General features: G+C 43.5%; 1 protein-coding gene across 2 annotated transcripts in view; it reads left to right on the top strand.

Moving 5' to 3' along the window:
- Positions 1–2,098, top strand: part of FBXW7 (F-box and WD repeat domain containing 7) — a 165,970-nt gene extending 163,872 nt beyond the window's left edge. For both annotated transcript variants that reach the window (XM_088526565.1, XM_088526566.1), the window contains one exon: positions 95–2,098. In XM_088526565.1, the coding sequence (XP_088382691.1) occupies positions 95–363 (269 nt within the window). In that variant the 3' untranslated portion in view covers positions 364–2,098. The remainder of the gene's footprint in view (positions 1–94) is intronic.
- Positions 2,099–22,437: the final 20,339 nt, after the last annotated feature.

The raw sequence follows: 22,437 nt of genomic DNA, 5'->3' as shown, positions 1-22,437 counted from the left end.
TGCATGCAAATACAGAGGTATTAATTTTATAGGCATTGCTGTCTGTCATTGCTGTCTGATTGCAAGCAAAGATGTTTTGGTTTTACTGTTACAGGTCCCAACAAGCATCAGAGTGCTGTGACCTGTTTACAGTTCAACAAGAACTTTGTAATTACCAGCTCAGATGATGGAACTGTAAAACTTTGGGACTTGAAAACGGGTGAATTTATCCGAAATCTAGTCACATTGGAGAGCGGGGGGAGCGGAGGCGTCGTGTGGCGGATCAGAGCTTCCAACACAAAGCTCGTGTGCGCCGTCGGCAGCCGGAATGGGACTGAGGAAACAAAGCTGCTGGTGTTGGACTTTGACGTGGATATGAAGTGAAGGGCAGAAAGATGAATTTGTCCAGACGTGTAGACGATGTTCTCCTTTCCCTCCCCCTGAAAAACAGAAAAAAAAAATAGAAAAAAGAAAAAAAAAGAAAAAGGAAAAAAAAAATCCCTTATCCTTGGTGGTGCAGGATGTTGGCTTGGGGCAACAGATCCTAAAGACCTACAGACTACAAAGGAGAAGACAAAGATGACAAACTGTAACTGACAAGAGAGGCATTTGCTGTCTGGTCACATAAAAAGGCTACACTTTTGACCAGGGCAGCTTTGCAAAAATACAACTTTCTAAATGAAACCAGGTGCAATTATTTCTTTATTTTTCCTCCAAGTGCTCCTTGAGCAATGCGGAGGTTAAAAAAAAAAAAAAATTCTTGTTACCAGGTTATTTTACCACAAAGATCTGGCACGAAGCTGCCCCCGCGCTGCTGCGGGGCCGCTCGTGCACCCCGGGGCGCCAGCCCTGCGAGCGGCCCCGCTCCGTGCGGGCGCTCAGAGCAGCCGACCTCCAGTGGCCCCGTCCAACCTCTGCGACTGGCAAAACGTAGAGAGCATCTGCAATGAAAAGAAAAAAAAAGTCCATTCCTGGTGTGGAAAAGCTAAAATATTACTGTGAATTGTTTTGTACAGTTTTATCAGAGCTTTTTTCTTTTTTTTCCTTTTTTTTTTTTTTTTTTTTTTTTGCCAACCATTGCCAATGTCAATCACAGTATTAGCCTCTGTTTAATCTATTTCCTGTTGCTTCCATCTACACTCTTCAACACATAAGTTGCTCTGAGGTGGCAAGTTGTCCTGGGTTTTGAGAGTCCTCAGATGGATTTAATTCGCAATGCTGGTGCTAGAAGTAGGTCTTCAATTATGGGATTGTTGTCCCACCCCTGTACTGTATTCCCAGTGGCCAAACTTATTTATGCTGCTAAATGAAAGAAAGAAAAGCAAAATATTTTTTTTTATTTTTTTTTCTGCTGTGACGTTTTAGTCCCAGACTGAATTCCAAATTTGCTCTAGTTTGGTTACAGAAAAAGACTTTTTGCCACTGAAACTTGAGCCAACTGTGCCTCTAAGAGGCTGAGAGTGGAAGAGTTTCAGACAATTAAGAGTGAAGTTTGCCTGCAAATAAAGAATTGAGTGTGTGTGCAAAGCTTATTTTCTTTTTTCTGGGCAAAAATTAAAACACATTCCTTAGAACAAAGCTCTTGAAGCCTGTTCTGTGGGGAAATTTTTCTTTGTGAGGGCTGTGGTGAATGAAATGAACATACATAAAAAAACTGACAAAATTTTAAAAAAATATTATAAAATACAAAAAGGAAAATAAAGTTGCTGGTCAGTCTTAGTGCTTTACAGTATTTGAGAAGAAACAACTGTTACAGTTATTGCTGGGAGGAACTGAGAGAGCAAAAACTTAAGTTTTTGTAAAGTTATCACATGCAAATGAAATGAAAAATGAACGAGTCAAATGGTTTGCCTCATTCTCCAAGAGCCACAACTCAAGCTGAACTGTGAAAGTGGTTTAACACTGTATCCTAGGCGATCTTTTTTCCTCCTTTTTTGTTTTTGTTTTATTTATAGTCTGATTTAAAACAATCAGATTCCAGTTGGTTAATTTTAGTTATGTAACAACCTGACATGATGGAGGAAAACAACCTTTAAAGGGATTGTGTCTATGGTTTGATTCACTTAGAAATTTTATTTTCTTATAACTTAAGTGCAATAAAATGTGTTTTTTCATGTTACTTTGTCTTTTTCTTTTCCTCCTCTTGCTATGAATTTAATACTATATAACCTATAAAGTCTAAATCAGGTCAAGCTTCTCAGTTGACTGGTAAATACTAAAATATTTTGCAGGACATTTTATGTAACGCTTCCGCAAACAGGTGCCAGAGCATCCTCTGCTTCACTTCGTGGAGATTTACCACATGGCCTTCAGGAGCTGTGCACCAGGATTGGGTTAGGGATTGACTCTGGAGGGAATTAGCTAGAAGAAGCCTCTGAAGTGCATAAAACTTCTCCCAACAGCATTTTGTTTCTGCATCTCCGATTGAAAATTTGATGTTTATTATTTATTCATGTCAATCGATTGTAGTTTCACAGCAGAGAATAAATCCGTGCTGCAAACAGGATTGATGTTTAGGGTCTTAGGCGAGCTTGAAATAAAGCCTCTAAGAAAAAAAAATCCTACAAAAACTCCAGGCGGGTACATAAAGCAGTTTCCTTGGAGCCCTGAAGAAAGGTGAGTTATCGGCTCTCTTAGAAACTTGGAAACCAAATGTCAGTTCCTCTCCTAAATCTCCTTGACCAACAACCATTGCTTTCCTGTGTGTCTATCAGGGTACACAGTCTGCTCATTTGTGACTGTTTTCTGTTTAGAAAATTATCTATCATTAAAATACAAATCTACATATGTATATAGGTGTGTAAACATTAGAAAACACATGCGTGGAAAAGAAAAATATTAATACACTCAAAAACTATGGCTCTGTTCTATTAAAATGTAGTCCCTCTCCCTGCACTTGCAAAGACAGCAAAAGGAGCGCAGTTCCAGCTGGCCTCAGGTAAGCAAAAGCCACCCAGCGTCACTGAGCAGCTACAAATTTTAAGGATTTGTTCATTTAGTTGTTTTTTAATGGGGCAAGAAGAATAAAAGCAAGCATCAATATACGTAGTTACGATCATCTCAGTATTTATGTAAAAACAAAGAGGTAAGCCTGTTGTGTTAAAAGAAAGATCCTCAGGATATTTTCAAGATATTTTAGGATTACCTGTGTTGTCGCCCAGGCCCTTCAAGCCTCAGTTTATGCCTCAGCTCTCAGAAAGGGGAGCAGGATGAGGATGCTGGCCAGGGCTCCCAGTGCTGCGGTGACAGGATGTACCATTTATGCAGTGGACACTGATGGATAAAAATAGGAATATTTAATGCAGGGATCTGATCAATAGCCAAAGATTGAGTGCAAAGAGCAAAGGCATTTGCCAAACTGTGAAGGAGAACAGGAGATCACTGAGCTGCGTTAAGCTGGAGGGTGGGAATACAGACCAAGGCAGAAAAGCAAAATGACAGAAGAGGAAGTCTTAACAGCTCCCAGCCAGTTCAGGCTGTTTAAGTACACTTTAAGCAGCCAATATGACCAGGATCAAACACACTTAAGTAGAGATAAAAAGTTTTTCAATTGATACTGCAGTTCCAATGCTGTCTTACAGGCAAGTTAATTCAAAGTAACTTAAACCTGTTAAGCGCACCACATTCATAGCTTTCTTCATTCCCTAGGAGCTTGTTCTGCTTTAGTGACACCTCAACAATCTAGCTCTATAGGCAGCACTTTGATATTTGTTAAAACAACCCCATTTCAAGAGAGGGCCCATAGGAAATGCGCTGCCCAAGCAGTGGGCACCACTTCAGAGAGGAGACGCAGGGCACTGCCCTCCCGCAGGTACCCGGTGCTGAGAGCAAGCTCTGCAGTGCGCTGCGTGCCCAGGGCCCTACGCCCAGGTACAAGTGACGCTGCGCTAGCCCCGTCAGGCCGTGCGCGCCCTGTGAAGCCCCAAGGCCGCCCCAAGCTGCCGCTGGGCAGAGCTGGCAGAAGGTGCAGGCCAGGGCGCTGTCGCAGGGCACTTTGCACAGCTCGTGTTACCGCCCGCACCGCACAGCACAACCCAGGGTGCCCAGGCCTCACCAGAGGAGCCAGGCAGCAGCTCCAGCTCCTGCGTCAGGCCTCATGTCCGTCTTCAGCTTCAACTGCCCAAGTCCAACCCACAGCCGAATTTGTCTAAGCTGAGGTAACAGCTTTAGTTTGGGTGAGAGCAAAGCAGAATGGCTCGTCCTCTGCAGGCTCCGCCTGCTACAAGCTCTATCACACTTTCTCCCTTTCTCGACTCCAACCCCTTGTTGATCTGGGCACCAAGCTGCAGGGCCACCGACATTATGGGCTGAGTGTCCCATGAGCACAGAAGGGGCCCATGCTAGGCAACTCCTTGGCTCAGAAGGACCATGAACCATGCTGCCTGCAAACTGAGAGAGCTTGCGGTTTGGACTGGCAACTGGCACTGCTGATGAGAGTAAATGCAAGGATTATGAGCTGGATCAGAAACCACCTACAAAAATCAGACAACTTTTCTGTAGCCAAGAGATCACTGGTGCAAATCCTACAAATACCAATATGGGTGTTTCACCCTCCTATCCTACAGAGCACTGGAGCAGGCCGCCTTCACGAAGGCTTCAGCCCAGCTAGCCCAAAACTGAGGTGGCAACTGACTGGAAGCAGCGCCGGCTCAGCTTTCCGTAGCAGGCTGGATGGATTTGAAGGAGCTCCTTGTTCCCAGGCTCCCGCTGGGTGGGAGGTGAGCGGGATGCCTCCCCCTTCTCGTCCCGGCTGGCAGACATGTGACGCGCATTTCGCAGGGTGCTCGCGGGGCGCTGTGCAGAGCGCTTTGTTCTTGCAATTTAACACAGCAAACATGGAATGCACAAGACCCGAAAACTTCAAAGGAAGTTTCTGCTGCCAAAGGGGCTGTATTTTCACTCAAGTTCTTCTCTAGATTAAATATCCAAATCTGACAGTGTGGGAAGAGGCTCACACCTTAAGGAGGATTGAAAATTTCCAAAGGATTAAGGGATTCAGGATGGTTGTAAACATCACTGAAGTAAACCAAGCAGTGCACCAATCCCAGAGTTTTTTTCTGAGCACCTCAGTTTGAAATGAGTTTCTAATAATGCCCCAGCTGTGTGGATATATAGCATTGCTGAGCATGTCTGCTTTACCCTGGCATACCAGAGATGTGAGCACTAAGCTCCTGTCTCTCTTCAAACTGTTGTACACATCTAGGTTTCCTGGCACGTTTCATCATGAGCTCTGATTTTTTACGGTATCTTTTGGAAAAGGAAGAACTTCAAGGCTGGAGACTAGGAGGACTCCAGCAAAGGCTCCTGTGGGCTGCTTGCCCTTAGGCATTCGTTTGGTGCCCCTCCTGCCCCACTGCACACACGGATGTAAAAACTGCGTAATGCTGCGGTATGATCTCACATCAGAAGGGTTCTTAAGTAGCTCACTAATTTTCCCAGTTTTACAGGAGTTTTAGAGTTATAGAGTTTTATAGGAATAGATCAGCTGCTGTCCTCACTGGAAAAGTTTTCTGGACTTCTCTTGGTGCTGAATGCCTGGTTAGCCTGGACACCATGCCTTTGCTGCTGACCACTACCACACTCCAAATCTCTCATTTCACTCCAAGCAACACAAGGGCAGGGTGTTCCTCATGCCCACCCTCACAGCAGGCAGCTTCATCTTAGATCTCAAGACAGGGCACAGATTCCCTTGGATCCACCTCTTTGCTGGCAGTTGCTTCTCTGTCTGCCTCAACATTAAAGATCCACCGTCTAGCCACAGTCCACCAACAACCCAAAGGGTTCGAGAGCAATAGGCTCAGGCCCTCTAAGCATGGACCAAGATTCACTACCAATCTTACAAACAGCACAGCAACATCCCCTGCTTAATCCCACACTCATCTAACATTCTCTCCATTGCTTTCTGCAGAAAGATAGTATTTTCTTAAATATCATATATTATCCACCAGCTTGCTCCTTAGGAAATCTGATGTAGAAAGTCAAGTCTGAAAATACTCCTCACAGACAGGAGATGCTTTTCTAAATCTAAAGGCAGAATCGAGAGTTATTTTTGGCTAAGTGTCTTTAGACAGGTTTGCCCTTGACAGAAGCCAAGTGATCTCGACGGGCCCTATTTCACACAGCTACACGGGAATGAGGAACGGAGGCTGCAAATGAAGTGGCCAGGACAACCTGGAGCGCAGCGGCCAGCGCCCCCACGGCGCTCGCGGGGCCGCGCAACCGGCAGCGGGGCTGTCAGCTCGCGTTGGTGACGGGGCACGGAGCCCGTCGGAAGGAATCGGGTGCTCCACACGCCGCCTCCTAATGTGTGGTGACAGCGGGAGCGGGAGGAGCTGCGTGGCCAGTGCGGGATGCGGCTGCACACTGGGACATCATCCCCATACAAGGAGCATTAGCCGTGCTCCTACCATCCGGTGCATCCAGTTGGAAAAGCCAGGGGTGTCCGCCTCTTCTGCAAGGTTTGGTTCCTGCAGCAGTGCTAAAATGACGTTAACTTAACTCAGCAAGATAAACTGTTCTGCAAAAGGAGGCAACTGGCCAGAGCGGCAGAGCCGCACACAGGACATGCTGGCCTCAGCAGCAGACAAAGCAGCAAAAACAAACAGAAAGAAAAACACATGGACCCCAAACCAAACACAAACAAAAAATGTGTCTTATCTGCCCTGCACATTCAGCTTATTAACGGTGCCAGGCGTTGTTGCAGATGGGGCCTCCTCCAACACGGGCTGTGCGTGCACAGCGTGCGGGGCTGCTCTCGCCCAGCGGGAAGGACCAGCCGGCTCTGCCTCTCTTTCCGCCTTCCTTTCTGCACGTTCTATTCATGTGCTCTGGCAAATGCAAACTGAGGGCTGCTCCAGAACTGAAACAGGACCACAGCTTCAGTGACAACACATCCTTGCTGCCGCTTGGCCTCCTCAGGCTGGGGAGCCTTTAATCAGGGAAAATAAATCAGAACAACATGCAGCCCAAAGCCTGGGGGCCAACACACGACCAGCACCGCATCTTGCAGGAAGCAGCTTTTCCCCTCTGAGGGCAGGAACAAGTCCCACAGGCTGCTCCCACTCGGACACTGGAGGGCTTCACACCAGCCTCTGATTTGCAGTTTTACTGCAAACAGTTTACAAATGAATGAAGTAATAGCTAGAAGCAGAGACTACATTAATGGCTTAATTTTCATGTTACATTTCTCTTCATTATATCTTCCTGGGAAGACCAATTTAAAAAATGGGTTACTCTGCCAGTACATAAGTAGACTTTTTTTTTGTCTTTTAATTATTACTGCATTAAAGCCAAGTTGCTGATACGAAGAGCCTTGTCCTCTGCTGAAGGCAGTCCTGTGTTGCCATCCTTCAGCAACTGAGATATAGAAAACAGCAACACTATGCTTGCCTTAAACTGGTATCTGAAGGCTTACTGTAGGCAATGTGCCTACGATACAAGATTTGGCATTTTCAGACAAGCCATATGTGAGGATCCAGGGAAGGCCGCCGCTTCCAAGGCTGCGGTTCGCCTGAGGCTCCTGCTGGCCTGGCTCTGCGCGTAGCCGAGCTGCTCCGAGAGCAGCGAGCTCCTCGCATGGCTGCTGGGAGCAGGTGATTTTCCAGCGGTTTCACAATGTGGCACTCATCCCAAATCCCTATATCCCCACATTTCCCATTTTCCTGATTCCCATGCTCACTGCATGCCCTTGTCCATGCCTAGCGCAATTCCTCCACACGCTGCCGTACAGGGCGCAGGAACCCCCGGCACTGCTGAGGGGGATGCAGCAGCCTGGGTAGCCTGCGGATTCACCTCGAGTTATCCCTGCTCCTTCATCACGATGAGCCTGAAAAACCCACCGCCGCGGGGCACGATCCAAGTGGGGAAGAACCAGCCCGAGGGCCGCAATTGTGCGGTGTGGAGGCACACGGCTGACTCGAGCGCTGATGCCCACAGGACAGCATGGTTTTAGCCCAGGTCTGACCTGAAGAACAGCAAGAAGTGAATTCAGATCATTTAAGCAGGACATTAAATATTACATCACGGACCAAAGGATGCACAACAGTTCCAACACTGAAATGCTTGACAAATAGGTCAAATTTTCTTAATCACTGAATCTCACTAATCATCTGGCTGGAAATTGCTACAAGGGATGGGCTGAGAAAACACAAATGGAGGAGAAACCCTGAAGGCCAGAAAAGAAACAGAAACGCAACACAGGGCCCTGCAAAGACAAGGATCTACACTAGAGATAAAAAGAAGATGCATCTTGAAAAAACACCAATGTATCCAGGGAAAAATACAAAAAAAAAAAAAAAAAGATGCAATTCTTTTTTTCTCTGCTACACTGCAGTATCATTCAGCCTTGTACAGAAAGAGAACATAATCTGTATAGAAAGTGAATATAAGATGAGAACATGAATGGCAACACTTCACAGTCCTCTGAAGGGCCACGTGAGGCCGATGGCCTTGCTAAGGAGGAGCACTGAGAGAGGCAGCAAAGCTGATTCTGATCCTCAGCTGCCTCCGAAGCCTGTGTGGCAAAGGCAGGGAAGGAAACGCAGCTTTAAATCAGCCTTGGGGCTCTGCTGCCCAGGCGCCGGTGGCCCAAATTCACAGCACAAGACAGAGCAGCTGGAAGATGCTCCCTGCCAACAGCCGCCAGCCTCGTCACAGCTGTCACGGGCCACGGAGCTCCCTCGGGTGCAGAGATTGCCCACACGTTTTCCCTTCCTGCATTCACTCCCTCGCACTCACCTGTGAGTGCACTGCCACTAACTAAGAGCTTGTCACTGCCCATACATGCTTCAATCATCTCCCCATGCTAATAAGTCTTAAGAGTCTAAACTGGCACTTTAACTTGCTCTTTGGCACCAGAGCACAGCAAAAAAAAAAAAAAAAAAAAGGGGGGGGGGGGGCTGTTTCCAGTTTTTGTGAAAGACAAATTTGCCGACTACTTTGGCAGCCAAGCGCCAAATGAGAGATCTGAGAGAGAGAGGCATTAGCAGAAATAACACATGTGCGTACACAACTGTTCGTGAAAAGCATGACCACCTTAGGACCATGCATCCAGTGCCAACCACTTTAATGTGAAAAAGCAATTCAAGGTGTCATAGGGCAAATATCCACAGACTCCAAGGGACCTAAGATGGGGCAGACTTACATGAAGCTACAAGATTTCATGGCTGTGAAGTCAAAAGTTTTAGGGTTTAAAATGCAGAAAAGATCTAGGTATAAGAAGAAATTAAGATGAAATTTGAGTCATCAGGATAGCAAAATTTAAGAGGCAATAAAATGATTTCCCAAAGCAAGCAGTTGAAATCTGAAAAACCTTGGTTTCAGAAGTGCATCAGCTAAAATATCAGAATAACAATTTAGACTCAGAATTTGGAAAACATGTTAAGCTATAAGCTGTAGCAAACAGAAGCGTACACGCTTTTAAAGATTTGATCCTCAGCAATGAAATAACTCAGAGAGAGGATACCAAGAGACAGTAACACCATGTACTGCCTTTCCTGCTTCCAGCATGCAAAGCTTTTTCCTTCTCCACACGAAGCTGATTGGTGATTTCTGCCACACAGCAGAGTGGGACACGGTCTAGCTACGTGCAGTCACTCCTCGGATCGCAAGCAACCCTTCTGCGACCTTACTGTTGCAATCTCAATGGTGGCCTCTAATGGAAGTTGTCTGCTTATTCCTCTTTCCATTGAGATGGCAGCCAGGGATATGACTTAACTGTCACCCTGGGCTAGGCTCTTCCCCTGAGACCCTAGAACCACTCAGCATGTTGAAAAAGTCATTTTAAGAAACATGGAAACATAAGTACTTTATCCCTACTTGACTCCATGCCAAGCAAATCACACAGAAACCTCACGATGTTTCAGGGCTAAATATTATCTAACAGCCACGTTCCTGAAACCTGATTTAAAATCCCCAATTGTTCTAAAAAAAGAAAAACTCTCTTGATAATTAGCAAATCTTCACTGTGACAGTCAAGCAACTACAAAAACATAAGGTCTCTTCGTGTCTTTATCTTCCTCTCCTACAAACACGCAGATTTTTTGATCTTCAGATAAACTTGATTTCATTTCTCTTTGTCTCTTATCTAATTGTGTCGTCAAACCTGTCACACAGCAGGGAAATCCTTTTTGAACCAGTATTTTATGTCATTAAGAGCAGCTCTCTGGTATCCTAAGTACCAACATCCTTTAATCCCTTCATTAATTTAAATATGCTCTAAATTGCACTTAGCTGTACTGGGACTATGAAACAAGAGCTCTATTAGGAGAGCCCAGCAAGCTTCACTTTCTAAGCACAAGACATGTATGTAGCACATTTGCTCCCTGGAAACTTAAATGCTTGTGGATGTCCCTGCCGGGAGGCAGAAATACCGACGTTCTCTAGCTCAGCAGCTGGACAAGGGCTGCAAAAGTAATGGCTCATCTTGCGACCCACTTCTGCAAGAGGACTCATGGGTCTAGAGACACCAAGTCTCTAAACACCAGTGCAAAAAGCTAAATGCATTTTCTTTTTTTTTTGTCTTTTTCTTTTTCCTTTTTTTAATGAAAGCCTAGAAAGTAAACAAGTCTCACTTACAGAATACAGCCAGAAGTTCTCAGCCAAAGAGCTCCAAGACCTTTAAACAAAGACCAGTATCATTATCCTCCGTTTAAATCTGGAAAGAGGAAAGCATGGTAAGGTATGCTGGTGTCAGAGTCAGCACTCGAACTCCGACTTTCAGGGACTGTTCGCTGAGACCCAAATCCTTTCTTTATCCAAACTTATTTAACATGTAATGAAGTAGATTCTAGGGAACTTGGCCTTGAGCAACAACAAAAAAAATCATAAAACATTAAGAAGAAAAGTCATATGCATTGCTCTCCTTATCTCTAGTAGAGGGATTAGAAGGTGAATGAAGTAAAATGAAACCCCTTACTTGAGGCGTGCGCAATATATCCATACTTGAATTTGTAGGGTGAAATTCCTGACCTAACTGAAGCTCCTACTGATTTCAGCAGCACAAGGATTTCACTCTTTAACATGGGATAAAAGGAAGATGGACAATACAGTAACAGTGCTTTAAAGAAGCACTAAGTTCAGAAGATAGGAAAGTTGAGTCGAAGTAGTGTTTCCCATAAACTCGGTGCTCTCATCCCCCAGACGAGCCAGCTGCCTGCTGAGCTGGCCTTCAAGGGCAAAACCCAAGGATGGCCTCCCCTCCTACGTGTGGCGTGGAGCACAGTCAGGATGATTCGCCTCAGGGCAGCTGAAGTGCCTGTGGCATATTCTGACTGGAGCTCATGTCTCCTGACAGTCAGAGACACCAAGACAAGGTCAGGACTTGGCCCCAAGTCTTTGACATAAAACAGAAAAGGTACATCAGAAACAGGGGCAAAACACTACTGTCTTCATTTCAAAACCTACCAAAGAATAGCTTTGCTAAATGAGAGGAAGGCAGTAATACCAATTAAGAATGGCATATTATTTGACAAGTTACAATTTTCTTGCACATTATCTGATCCTTACAATCAAATAATTATCAGCAAGCATAGATAAACATGTACACAGAGGTCAGTGTGCTACTAGCAGTGACAATAATCCTGTGAGAGAGAAAATCTTCAGGGACTTCTGGAGGGCAAAGATCCTAGAAGACTGAAAAGAGGCAAATATACAGAACAGAAAAAGGAAAAGAGAAGCAGCGTTTAAGTCTACCTACCTGTAATCGCTGGGAAGATGCGAGGACAAAGACCTGATCTACAGGTGCAGAGAACACAGCAAGTCGGCTAGTGGCAGTCAGCAGAAATCACACCAATCCAAACTCCTATGCCACTATTAAAAAAAAAAAAAAAAAAAACAGTGAGGCCCTAATCTACCTACACAACATTTTCCACAGTGAAATTGAAATAAGGGGAATAAACATTCCATAAAGCATTTTATAGGGCAAAAACTGTGCTGGGAGGGCAGCCATCAGTAGTTGGTTATCTTCTTGCGACACAGAGTTTACAACAGTTTTACCCAGGACTCGAATGATACAATTCACTTGCTGTGTTTGCAGGTAACTTCAGGTTGCAACAGGCAAACACTGCTGGACAAAGGGATTAGAAACCCAAACAATCCTACAGAAATGGAAAAGTGCCCTGATATAAACAGGATGTGCTTGAGTAAAGGCAAATGCTAAGTGTTGTACTTCAGGTCTTGTCAGTGAGCTGAAGAAGGTCAGAACAATCAAGAGCACAAATACTGGATGCAAAATGATGAGCTAGGTGACAGAAAAGGACCCAGGGGGTTATAAAGGTTCCAGAATCAAACATCCATCAACACAGTCACACCACTGCAAAGAGGGGGAGAAAAAAAAAAAAAAAAAGGAAGCACTACAGTGGAATAAAGAAACATGAAAGTGGAGTCTGAAACACTCATAGGCAGCTTCCACCCTGCCAGTGAGGCCTCCTCTGAAGTACTTTGATCAGCTTAGGACTCTGCTTTTCAAATAATCCATTAACTGAATTAGAGAGGATCTGGAAGACACAGGATAAGGAGCAACATCTAACTAGCAGGTCCTTGGAGGAAACCCATTGAAAGAACTGGAGATGCTTCATTTCAAGAACAGAAAGAAGACTGAGAAGTATATAATACACATGTAAAATGTTGCTTCAAAAAGGAAGAAGCAAAACGTCCTCCACATTCAAGAGGGAATGAGAAAGCTACCAACAAACTAAATACATTGCTTAGAAATACGGCTTAATTTCCATCACGGAAACCTCTTTGATATTACGCAAACATCTGGTAGCAATTTTTCAGGCACAGATGACCTTAAGGTTCCTATTTTTCACAATTTTTATGACATACCCAAGTTTTTAGATGTGATTCATATGACGTGAGTCTAGTGACATATGATTCATGAGACATAGCCGTCACTCACAAATGACTGTATTTTCTATGTTTTCTGTCTTCGTGAAACACTCATCTTTTTAGCTTGGTTTTGTGATATTCCCCACAGCCTCTCTATACACAGTCATTTTACTTGGTAATTCCACGCAGCAGACACGCACACTCGTACTGTATATGGTATTCATGACAGCACCCTGCCAGGGGAGAGCGCGGGGCCCATGATGCTCAGAGCGCATAGGCAGAGCAGGAGCAAGAGGGAGCAGAGCCAGCAGCGCGTGTTGAGGCGAGCTCATGGAGGCAGGGGAGAGAGAAAGGGAAGGACCCAGGGGCACTCCGAAAAGACCAGGGAGTAAAGAATTTCTAAGTCAGGGGAATACTCCAAATGTAAAAGAAAGTGATGTGTCTCATTAAAGCACCTCTGCGAGCAGGCTCCTGTGCCTTTCTGTGTTTTCCCCTTTTCTTCAGCTCAGGATAACTGGAGTAAAAAGCCACGCTCATACTTGTTCCGCTTATTGAACAGGATTTAAAATTGCATGAGGCGGAGGCGGGGCTGATGCTGAGTTGTTAGAGAAGCTGGAAAACAGAAATAAATAAACACGAACCTCTTTGGGAGCCGAAGTCAGAGGGGCTTTCAAGATTTGAACTTCTCACAATGGGTTGCAAACATAAGGAAGTTAAACAGGAACTATTTATTTACATCTTCTTTCCTCCTAGCAGATATCCTATGCCTATGCCTTCTACTTTCCTAAGCGAACAGTAGCAGAAATGCACATGGCTTCTCTGCCTCCCTGTGTGTACTGCTTCTGACTAATTACTACTCCAAGCTACATCCCATCCACAGCCAGGGTTTTGTTTTCCAACAGGCAGAACAATGTTATAAAGAAGATTTAGGGTGCATCATTTTAATAGGAAGAAAATACAATATCCTTAACAGAAAGGAGCAGGATACGTAGAGGAAGTGCAACAGGCTGTTTATAAAGGGAGGGCAGGGGAGTTGGGGAAGTGATCGGCAGGGACAGCAAAGCAAGGGAGGCCACAGAGAAGTGAGAAGATGTGAAACTTGTCCCTTCAGCTTTGAATTTAAACATCGACAGGGCATGACCTGAAACACCCTTGCAACCAATGCCAACATTTTATTCACACCGCCACAGCACTCCAAGGCCCACGCTGGGGAGATGGGAAACACAGAGCACAAAAGCACTTGCTTTCTTTTGCTAATTCACTTAGTCCCCAGAAGAGCAGACACTACCTTATCTGCCTATCATTTTATCCGTATTAGTGCACTGCTGCAAGCTCCTACCAATGCTATCACTACTTCAACAGACCAAAAAGGGCCTCGGGCAGTCTCTATCATTTATAGCACTGTATTAGTAAAATCAGTGAAGGTTTATTTGATACAGTCCATGCACCAACAAGCAGAAAAGCTTTCTCTGCACAACAACTGCCACTTTGTTTCATCCTAAGCACTGAATGCATAAATTATGAGAAGGAACCCTGAAGTGACCTGAAATAAGCAGATACAGAAAATACCTTTCTTATTCCTCCCAAGTAAATTTTCCTATACCAAAAAGTGACAAATTTTGCCTTATACAGTAATATATGGATTGAGCTAGTATGGTATTTTTATGCCTGTTTAAATTTGCATCGCTGCAACAGATGGAACAGAATATTTGTAGCTGTAGGCCAAAGTCTGAGACTCATCCTGGTGGCGTAGGCAATAATAATGATCACAAATGGTAAAATGAAGCATAAGCTCAAATGTAACTCATCAATACATTATTTTCTTCCTTTGCCACAGCAGACTTGGCAATAACAGTTATCTGCTGTGATCCATTCTGAATGCAGCCAAAGACTCAGCGTGGGATTTCCCAAAGTCATCTTCAGAGCACAGTAGGGCAGAAATTCTCATGCGTCTACTCCACAAGTAATATAACCTTTGGAACACACCTAGGGAACTGTTATTCCCTAGAGGAAAAAAATACAATTATCTGCATTTCCTAGAGAACAGGAATTTCAGGATTTGTTTCCAAATGAGTCGACCGCAGGAGACTATTCTGCAGCTACGGAATCTCGGGACTCACACAAGAGGATTCAAGGCCAGCTGGCTCAAGAAGCGTCACAAGCCAGAAGTGCAGGCGCTTCTGTTGCTGTTCAGCTGCTGTGCTATCAACAAACCTGCACCCAGGGGCAAGTGGTAGCTCACCACACTGCCCGTAAGCAAACGTGCAATTCAGGGTTCAATAAAGTGCCTGAAATTTGTTCTTTTTTTCTTTTTTTTTTCTTTTTTTAAGAGCAGAAATCATTTCAGACAGAAGACTTCCAAATTGATTCTGAATGACATCTGTGTTCTTATGTCACTTAGAAAATACTTCCCTCCCATAATTACTAATATGAAAGCACATCTCAGGAGAAAGAAGCATATGGAACAGTAAGCCCATCTATAATTACAACATAAAATTCAGTTATACCTATCAGATTTCTTTCTGTAGCAATGCCTGACTGTCCTTAAAGGAATTGAAACTTATCAACAGCTCTTCATCACCAAGAGAAGCAAGAGGGGTCTAATATCGCAACACGAAGGTCACCTTGGGCCATTAGGTACTTGCCAGAGTGAGACAGCACAGTCCATTTTTGAATGCTTAATGCTAACATTTCCTCGCACTTTACAGTTGTTTCAAGTTCTGCATAAAGGCGTTCGCAGTCTATAGGCAATCCATCTTCATTTTGCTTATTATTAGATAACTTGTGAATGTCCATATATGAAGTATAGGAGCTAGCCAAGAAACTTGTGAAGACTGGTCTCCTTTGAATGTAGTGGGAAGAAAAGCTGGAATATTTGGGTGCTGCCCTAAAACAATTTAAAATCTTTCAGAAAGATTTTTTCAATATGTTTTACACGGTTTACTATTATTTTCCTGTTCAAATGCAATAGTCCATTGGATGAGAAGCTGCACATTCCTGTCAACACTTAACTGTAAAGTTGTGCAAATATTTAAACTGAGCTGAAAAACCCTGGAAGGCAAAACAGCTTTTCAAGGTCTCAAATATTTTATTAAATTACAGCTTTCTATACTATACAATCTTCTTACCTAACAGACAAAATTTTACCAGATTAAATCAGTTGCACAGCCAAAAGGCATAGTACAATAAAGAATCCATTACTCAAGTCATTTTATACCTAAGCAAACGGAAAATGTAAAGACATTTACATTCGCATTTGATGCGAATGTAAACCCTGTGCAATTGATGAGGAAATGATAGTACAGTTATCCACACCATGTGTGACTGCAATACTGGGACAACCATTTATCAAACTGCCTCTTTTATTTAAAAAGATATTAAGTGTATGCATGAGCTCTGCATTATACAGTAACAACAAAGCCAAGAAACATTCTTCTACTATTTGTTATCTGCTGTCTGTGCAGAACAGAAGCTGAAAAGTTATTACAAAACATATCTTTGCCAGAGTCTCTATTCAAAATCTACAGTTTCCTCTTAGAAATTTTTATCTTTCAATAATTGATTGAACTCTATAATCCAGTTGAAAGCAATGCTTAGAGTTTTTTGTTTGTTGTTATTTTTTTCAAAAATAATTAAAAAAAATGAAATGGGCGATTGGAATTTTTTTTTAGACATGGAAATTCTTTGCCTCAGGAAGGTTTATCCAACACACATGAAGGATCAAAATTTTCAAACTATCTACATGAGATTAGTTCAGTTGAAGTCAGTTGTGTTGCAAATTTAAGAAACCCCATATATTTATCATCCATAAAGTATGCATACAACAAACTGAAAATAAATGCCAACATAAAATAGAAGATATAGTGAAACCAAAGAACATAAATTCTCACTGAAAATGTTACCAACGCAGTTGGACCATCTGGCAGTTACTTCCCAGATCTACGAAGCAGAGTCAATTTATTGCCCAACACTTACAAGGAGGGAAGGGATGTATTGCTAGTGACTCAATGCTACTCATTCTACTTTTCACTTCTATGCACAAGCAACACATCCTCATCCAGTTCCTGGGGGTACTGAGGTACCAGTGGATAATAAAAACAAAAGTAAAACAGAAGTCACATCTACCACTTGGTTCCATTATATAATGTTTATGTCTTTCTTCTGAAGAATGATCCAGCCTTCTCCAACTGCACCAGCCAACTCTCAATCTGGAAGAGAACATTCTGCTTTTCTATGACCAAGTTCATAAACAAGTTAAAGACGTTAAAAAAAAAAATGAACTACTTCCCATCAAAGCCATCACATTAGACTAATGTGGAGCAGAGGTCACAGCACAGCCTGCTGACCACACTTTGTGAATAAATACTAAACTGGCATAAGCTGGCATAATTTATTATCACACTCACCATATTAGTAGGGGCTTGCAACACAGATTGTCGTGTCGCATTACATCCAAGATATGTGATGACTACTCAAGAACTGTTAAAATGCAAGGAAAAGAGAGCCCCATCAAGATGAAAGCAGCCCTTTAAGAAAATTATTTCAGTGGTTCTCAATTTCTATTACCAACTCAGCTGGTGAGAAGTGAGATACCCAAGTCATTTCCCTTTCCCAGATATAATGAGAACAGTCAATCTTTCTTTTTTTTAATGGAAGCTACTATATAATTCATTTTGTTTCCATTTTTATTCCAAGATCAGCTTTTGTAAAGAGCCTCTAGAATGAAAACAATGCATACATTAAGAAGGCTAAGTAGAAAAGCAGCCTAATATTTCCCACCCATGTAACACACAACTGAGCGCTCTCTCTGTATCATCATGGTTAGAACATTTTCTAGGAAAAAAAGAGCTAAATAAAGCTATCCTTTTCATTCTCACAGTTCCACAATAATGATAGTTCATAGAAATAATGGACTGTTAGGGTCTGGTGGCAAGTTTTTATAATAGTCTATGCAGTTAGAAGTGATATTAGTTGATGGGAGAATAGTAAATATAATGTCCGTATTTAATAAGACTAGAAAAGTGATACTAATGAGTACAAGCGCATAGGTTTGACCTCAAGAATATGGGAGGCTTCAGAACAGATTTTGAAAGAAAGGTTAATGAGTAACATGAGCGTAAGGACAGAAAGGGATACAATTCAAAGAGTTCTCCAGACTGATGTGGTAAGATACTCAATTTTGTAGACAAAGTCAATCCAGCCAATCCAATAGAGCTGGACTTCAGCAATGCATTGCCAGTAGAAAACATTTGTCAATTCAGATAATAGTAGCTGGTGGGTAAGCAGCTGGGTGAGGGAAATACCTCAACAAGATGAAGTATTAAGGGGAAGAATGTCAGACTGCAGGGAACTTGACGAGTGGAGTTTCTCAAGGATAAATCCAGTTTCGCATTTCCATTAATAACCCTGGCATAAACAAGTGGGATAATGAGATTCACTTATATGGGGAGCTGTTGGTAACATCAAAGAGGATTGCAGTAACTATACCCAAAGAAATGGATTTCTGTAGTGATAAGAACAATAGAAATGGACAATGACTTTCACAAAAAAAAAAAAAAAAAAGAGATTCAGCTCTTGGGGACTAACAGCAGAATCTTCTGTGTTAAAGCCACAAGCTCAGAAATAGGAAATTGCTAAGGTAGAGAATGTATGGCCTGTGTAATTCAGCTACAAAAGAGAGAAAAACAACATTAGGAAGCATCGATCAAGGTATTTTCAGCAGACAGTGAAGCATTAATGCTGCTGCACAGAGACTTTCTTTCAAAAACTGCGCATGCTACGTGCTCACCATTCAGGACAGAGATGCACACAAGGAAGAGGGTAGAGGAAGGCTGCCATGGCAGTGCGGGATGCTGATTTCACAGGAGAAAGCTGGAGGGGCTGAGCTGCTCTAGCCCTGCTGAACGGACTGTGGGTTCTAATTAGAACGATGTAAACACCAGGCAGGCAAACAGGCCCGACGCAAGAAGAAAATAGTTACAAACTGGCTAGTAGGCTAAAGCTAAAAAAAACCCACCTGCTATACTGTGTAAAACACGCAGTGCCCCTGCCACTCCACACCACTGAGAAGGCCTAAAATTTAAATGTATTTTAAGCACTGGTGATACCTGCCAGTGCTGCAGTAACAGAGATGTTTTTGGAACAGGAAGAGAAATTGCAAATGAAGGTGTCTTACCCATTAGAAAACAGAGCAAGTACTTTAAAAGTGGAGCTTGATAAATTTAGAAAAGGAATTATATAGCATACCCTGCACTAGCAGGGGACTCAAGCTGACACTTTCAATCATATGTACGTGAATGTGCTGGTCTGCACTCATTAAGAAAGTAAATAACAATAATATCCATGGAATGCCAAAAAAGCAAGCAAGGCCTGCAATTTTATTTAGTTTATCACTTTTCAAAAAACAAAAGCAGTAAAGCAATTTAGAAAAGATTAGTGGGTGCTAATGCTTTCACTGCATTAGGGCACATTCCCATAGGAATACTGACATAGTGTCTTAGGGAAAGACACTGATAAATGAAGAAGAAATAGTGACTCAAAAGTCATGCAGACATCTTCCAGACGTGTTTCAGGATAATGAAATTGATGTCCTAAAAGGACATTTAAATTTGACAGCAAATTCCAGTGTGCGCTTAGCTCAGCTTGGCTGGGCCTGACACTGTGACAGCACCTGAGCGGAGAGGAGCGTTCCCCCAAGCCCTCCAGGCCTCAGGGGAATCACAGCTTTGATGGTTGAGGGTGACTGTCTCAAGAAAGTATTACTAATTTCTGAGGTGAAATACCAGAGATTGATGCTCATGGTTATTTCACACAGTCAGTCCATGCAATAGTCAGTCCATTCTACACTCAGGAACAAGCCAAACAACAACGTGGTTTCGCCTCCAGAGCACACCTACATGGAAGGTTACAATGACCCACTATTTTGTGCATCAAACCCAAATCATCCATCACCATGTGAATGGTGTGAATCCCTTTCTGGAAATTACCTGGAGGCTTGAACCTCCCTGAGTGCACACAGGGACAAAAAGAGAATGGGGCTGAAAGGACAATGGGTTTTCTTGCCATTTAGCAACTTCTATGGTTAACACAAATCAATTTAACAAGGGTGCTATACGTCAAGAAGAAAATAAAAGAGAAATAGAAAATGCAGCACTGCTGGCAATGGATGGCTGAAGAGCCCACTAGCTCCTGCGCAATATGCAGCATTCAGGCACTGCAACCCCATGAGCCCTGTCTCTCTGCAGGCAGGTTAACACGTACCAGGAGGACTCTCTCCCAGTTCTGGCTGGGATATAACCCCAAGCAGCAGCTCTGGACTCTGCTGAGCAGAATCCTGACACGACTCTAGAACTACTCCAAGTGTACACACACTAACTCACTCAGCATCCCTGCGCCTCGCTCCATCACCAGCTTTCTAAGCGGGACTTGGATTTCGGCAGTTATGCCCCACACTGTTTTGGGATGAAGCTAACATGGGAGTGCTGCCCCTGAAAGCTTTCCCAACGGAAGCAGGAGCTGCCACCACTGTGGGATTCCTGCAGGCCCAGGCCAACAGGTGGGCCGAGGCCTTCAACAGCTGAGGGATGCCAGGGGACAGCTGACTGAGGCAGTCCCACTCCCACAGCAGATCTGCATCTGAGATAATAGGAACAGGGATGCTTCCTAATCCCAGAGGCAAGAATTTGCCTCTGTGACCAGGAGGGGCTGCGGGATCACAGCAACCCCCAGTGTATGCTGGTGTCAGCAGCCCTGGGAACAGAGCTCTGGTGCATCTTCACTTACTGAATTTGCCAAGGGAAGCCCAGGGCTTCAAAGAGTTTTCAGCTTTTTAGTAGCTTCTCCCTACAGCTCAACTCTCCTTTTTTGTTTTTCTGAACACTTTTCAGTATCACCAGATCCGCGCCAAGCTCAAAGGAGGAAGAACCACCACAAGGTTTCACAGAAGGTTCTAGATTCACATTGATCTGCCATGCTCACCCACATCAGTCAGTATGGATGAATACTTTCTTCTTAAACCATGGCATGGGGATATCTGAATTTTGAAATTTGTAAATGAACATTAAAAAAAAAAAGTAACTGAAATGAGGAGAAATATGTTGCAGTTAAGACCAAGGTTAAGTGTACCACAGAGCAAGCAAAAGAATAAGAGTCCTACCGAAATACTGGACCTGCTTAGTGAATAATATGCACGCTAAAGGCTCAATAGAGATTTTTTTTTTGTGGATTGTTAATCTAATATATTAATATCCACAGAGCTGTTTTCCCCTCATCTCTCAGTCCACCTCTTCTTTAAACCACACTGAACTGGTAGCAGTTTTTCAATGTATAAAGTCCACTGAAGGTGCAACTACTGCCTGGAGGAATCATACCAATATTACCATTATTAAAAAATGTTTTGTGGAGCTTTATGGGAGACTAGAGAAGTTTTTGAAATTCTGAGATTTGGGGTTAAAGCAGCAGAATTATTGATCTCCTGGTGTAAAAAACTAAAGGCAGTTGCCCCATTGCTGAACTAATAGGGGCTAGGAGGAAGAAGTAGCAGTAGAGAAGAAAACCCAAAGGTTGCTTCAGAAGAAACTGCTCGTGGAACAGCCTCTCTCAGTAAGGAGGTGTTTCTGGGCTGGGAAAGCAAACACTAGGTGAGGAGACAGGATCACACAAGCGTGTGAGGACCAATGGTCACAGTGAAAATCCAAGATGGCAGGAGCCTTTTCCAAGCACCCCGCGTGCAGCTCAGCCCAAGGTGTAAGCAGCAGCATATCCACACAAGTCCCTTCCTTCGCAGGGCAAAGGAAGGCTTCCTCACCAACACCAAAACTCACCACTTCACATTAGCATCCAGTTGTTACAGTGCTGGCAGAAGTGGGCTCTGCAATGAAGGAGGAAGCAACAGGCTCACTCATGAGGCCTGACAACTTGAGGGCATTTCTACTGTATTTGATCTGTTGAGGTTCACAGATGGGCCACCTGACATGCAGCAGCTTACTAACCAACAAAAGCCTCACTTCTTCCAGCTGATTTAAAGCCTAGATGACTCCTCTGGACAACTCATCAATAGTAATATCAAAGGAGTCTAGAACAGGGCTGGGCTTCCCTTCTTCAGTGAAAAATGAAATTTTTGTTCCCTGGACCACTACGATATAGCACTGCCATTCAAGAAACCCTGCCTTTGGTCACTTGGCAAGGAGATACGAGTTGCTTAATTATGTCCCAAGGAGTTGCAAAATGACAGCATGGCGCACATTCGGAAGGCTGAGAGGCAGCAACTATTGACAAGCCGGTAAGATGCTGAGCTAACTGTCTCCTGTGATAACTGCTTGCCATGTTTTGAACATTATCTGTGAAGCTGGAGACTGATCTTCACCGATAGGGACCAAGGCAAGAACGGCAGTAATTGCATAAGTGCTCGTGTAGATTCCCCTTACTCTGGACACGGGGAAGGACTTGTTAAATGGCAACGTACAGACCAGCAAGACACGCATTTGATGTTATCCATCAAATAAGCCTGTACCCAAGAATATCTTGAAAGGTAACAGCATCAGTGTGAGCAGTCTCAAAAGCCTGCACTGCCTTGTGGTACAAATGCAAGCTGAAAATCAGGTCAGTTTTTTACTGTAATAAACAACTCTT

This window comes from Tinamus guttatus, unplaced genomic scaffold, assembly GCF_059628265.1.
Source record: "Tinamus guttatus ecotype Peru unplaced genomic scaffold, ASM5962826v1 Tinamus_guttatus_pri_ptg000247l, whole genome shotgun sequence".
Classification (NCBI taxonomy): Eukaryota; Metazoa; Chordata; class Aves; order Tinamiformes; family Tinamidae; genus Tinamus; species Tinamus guttatus.
This window is presented reverse-complemented; position numbering and strand designations above follow the sequence as displayed.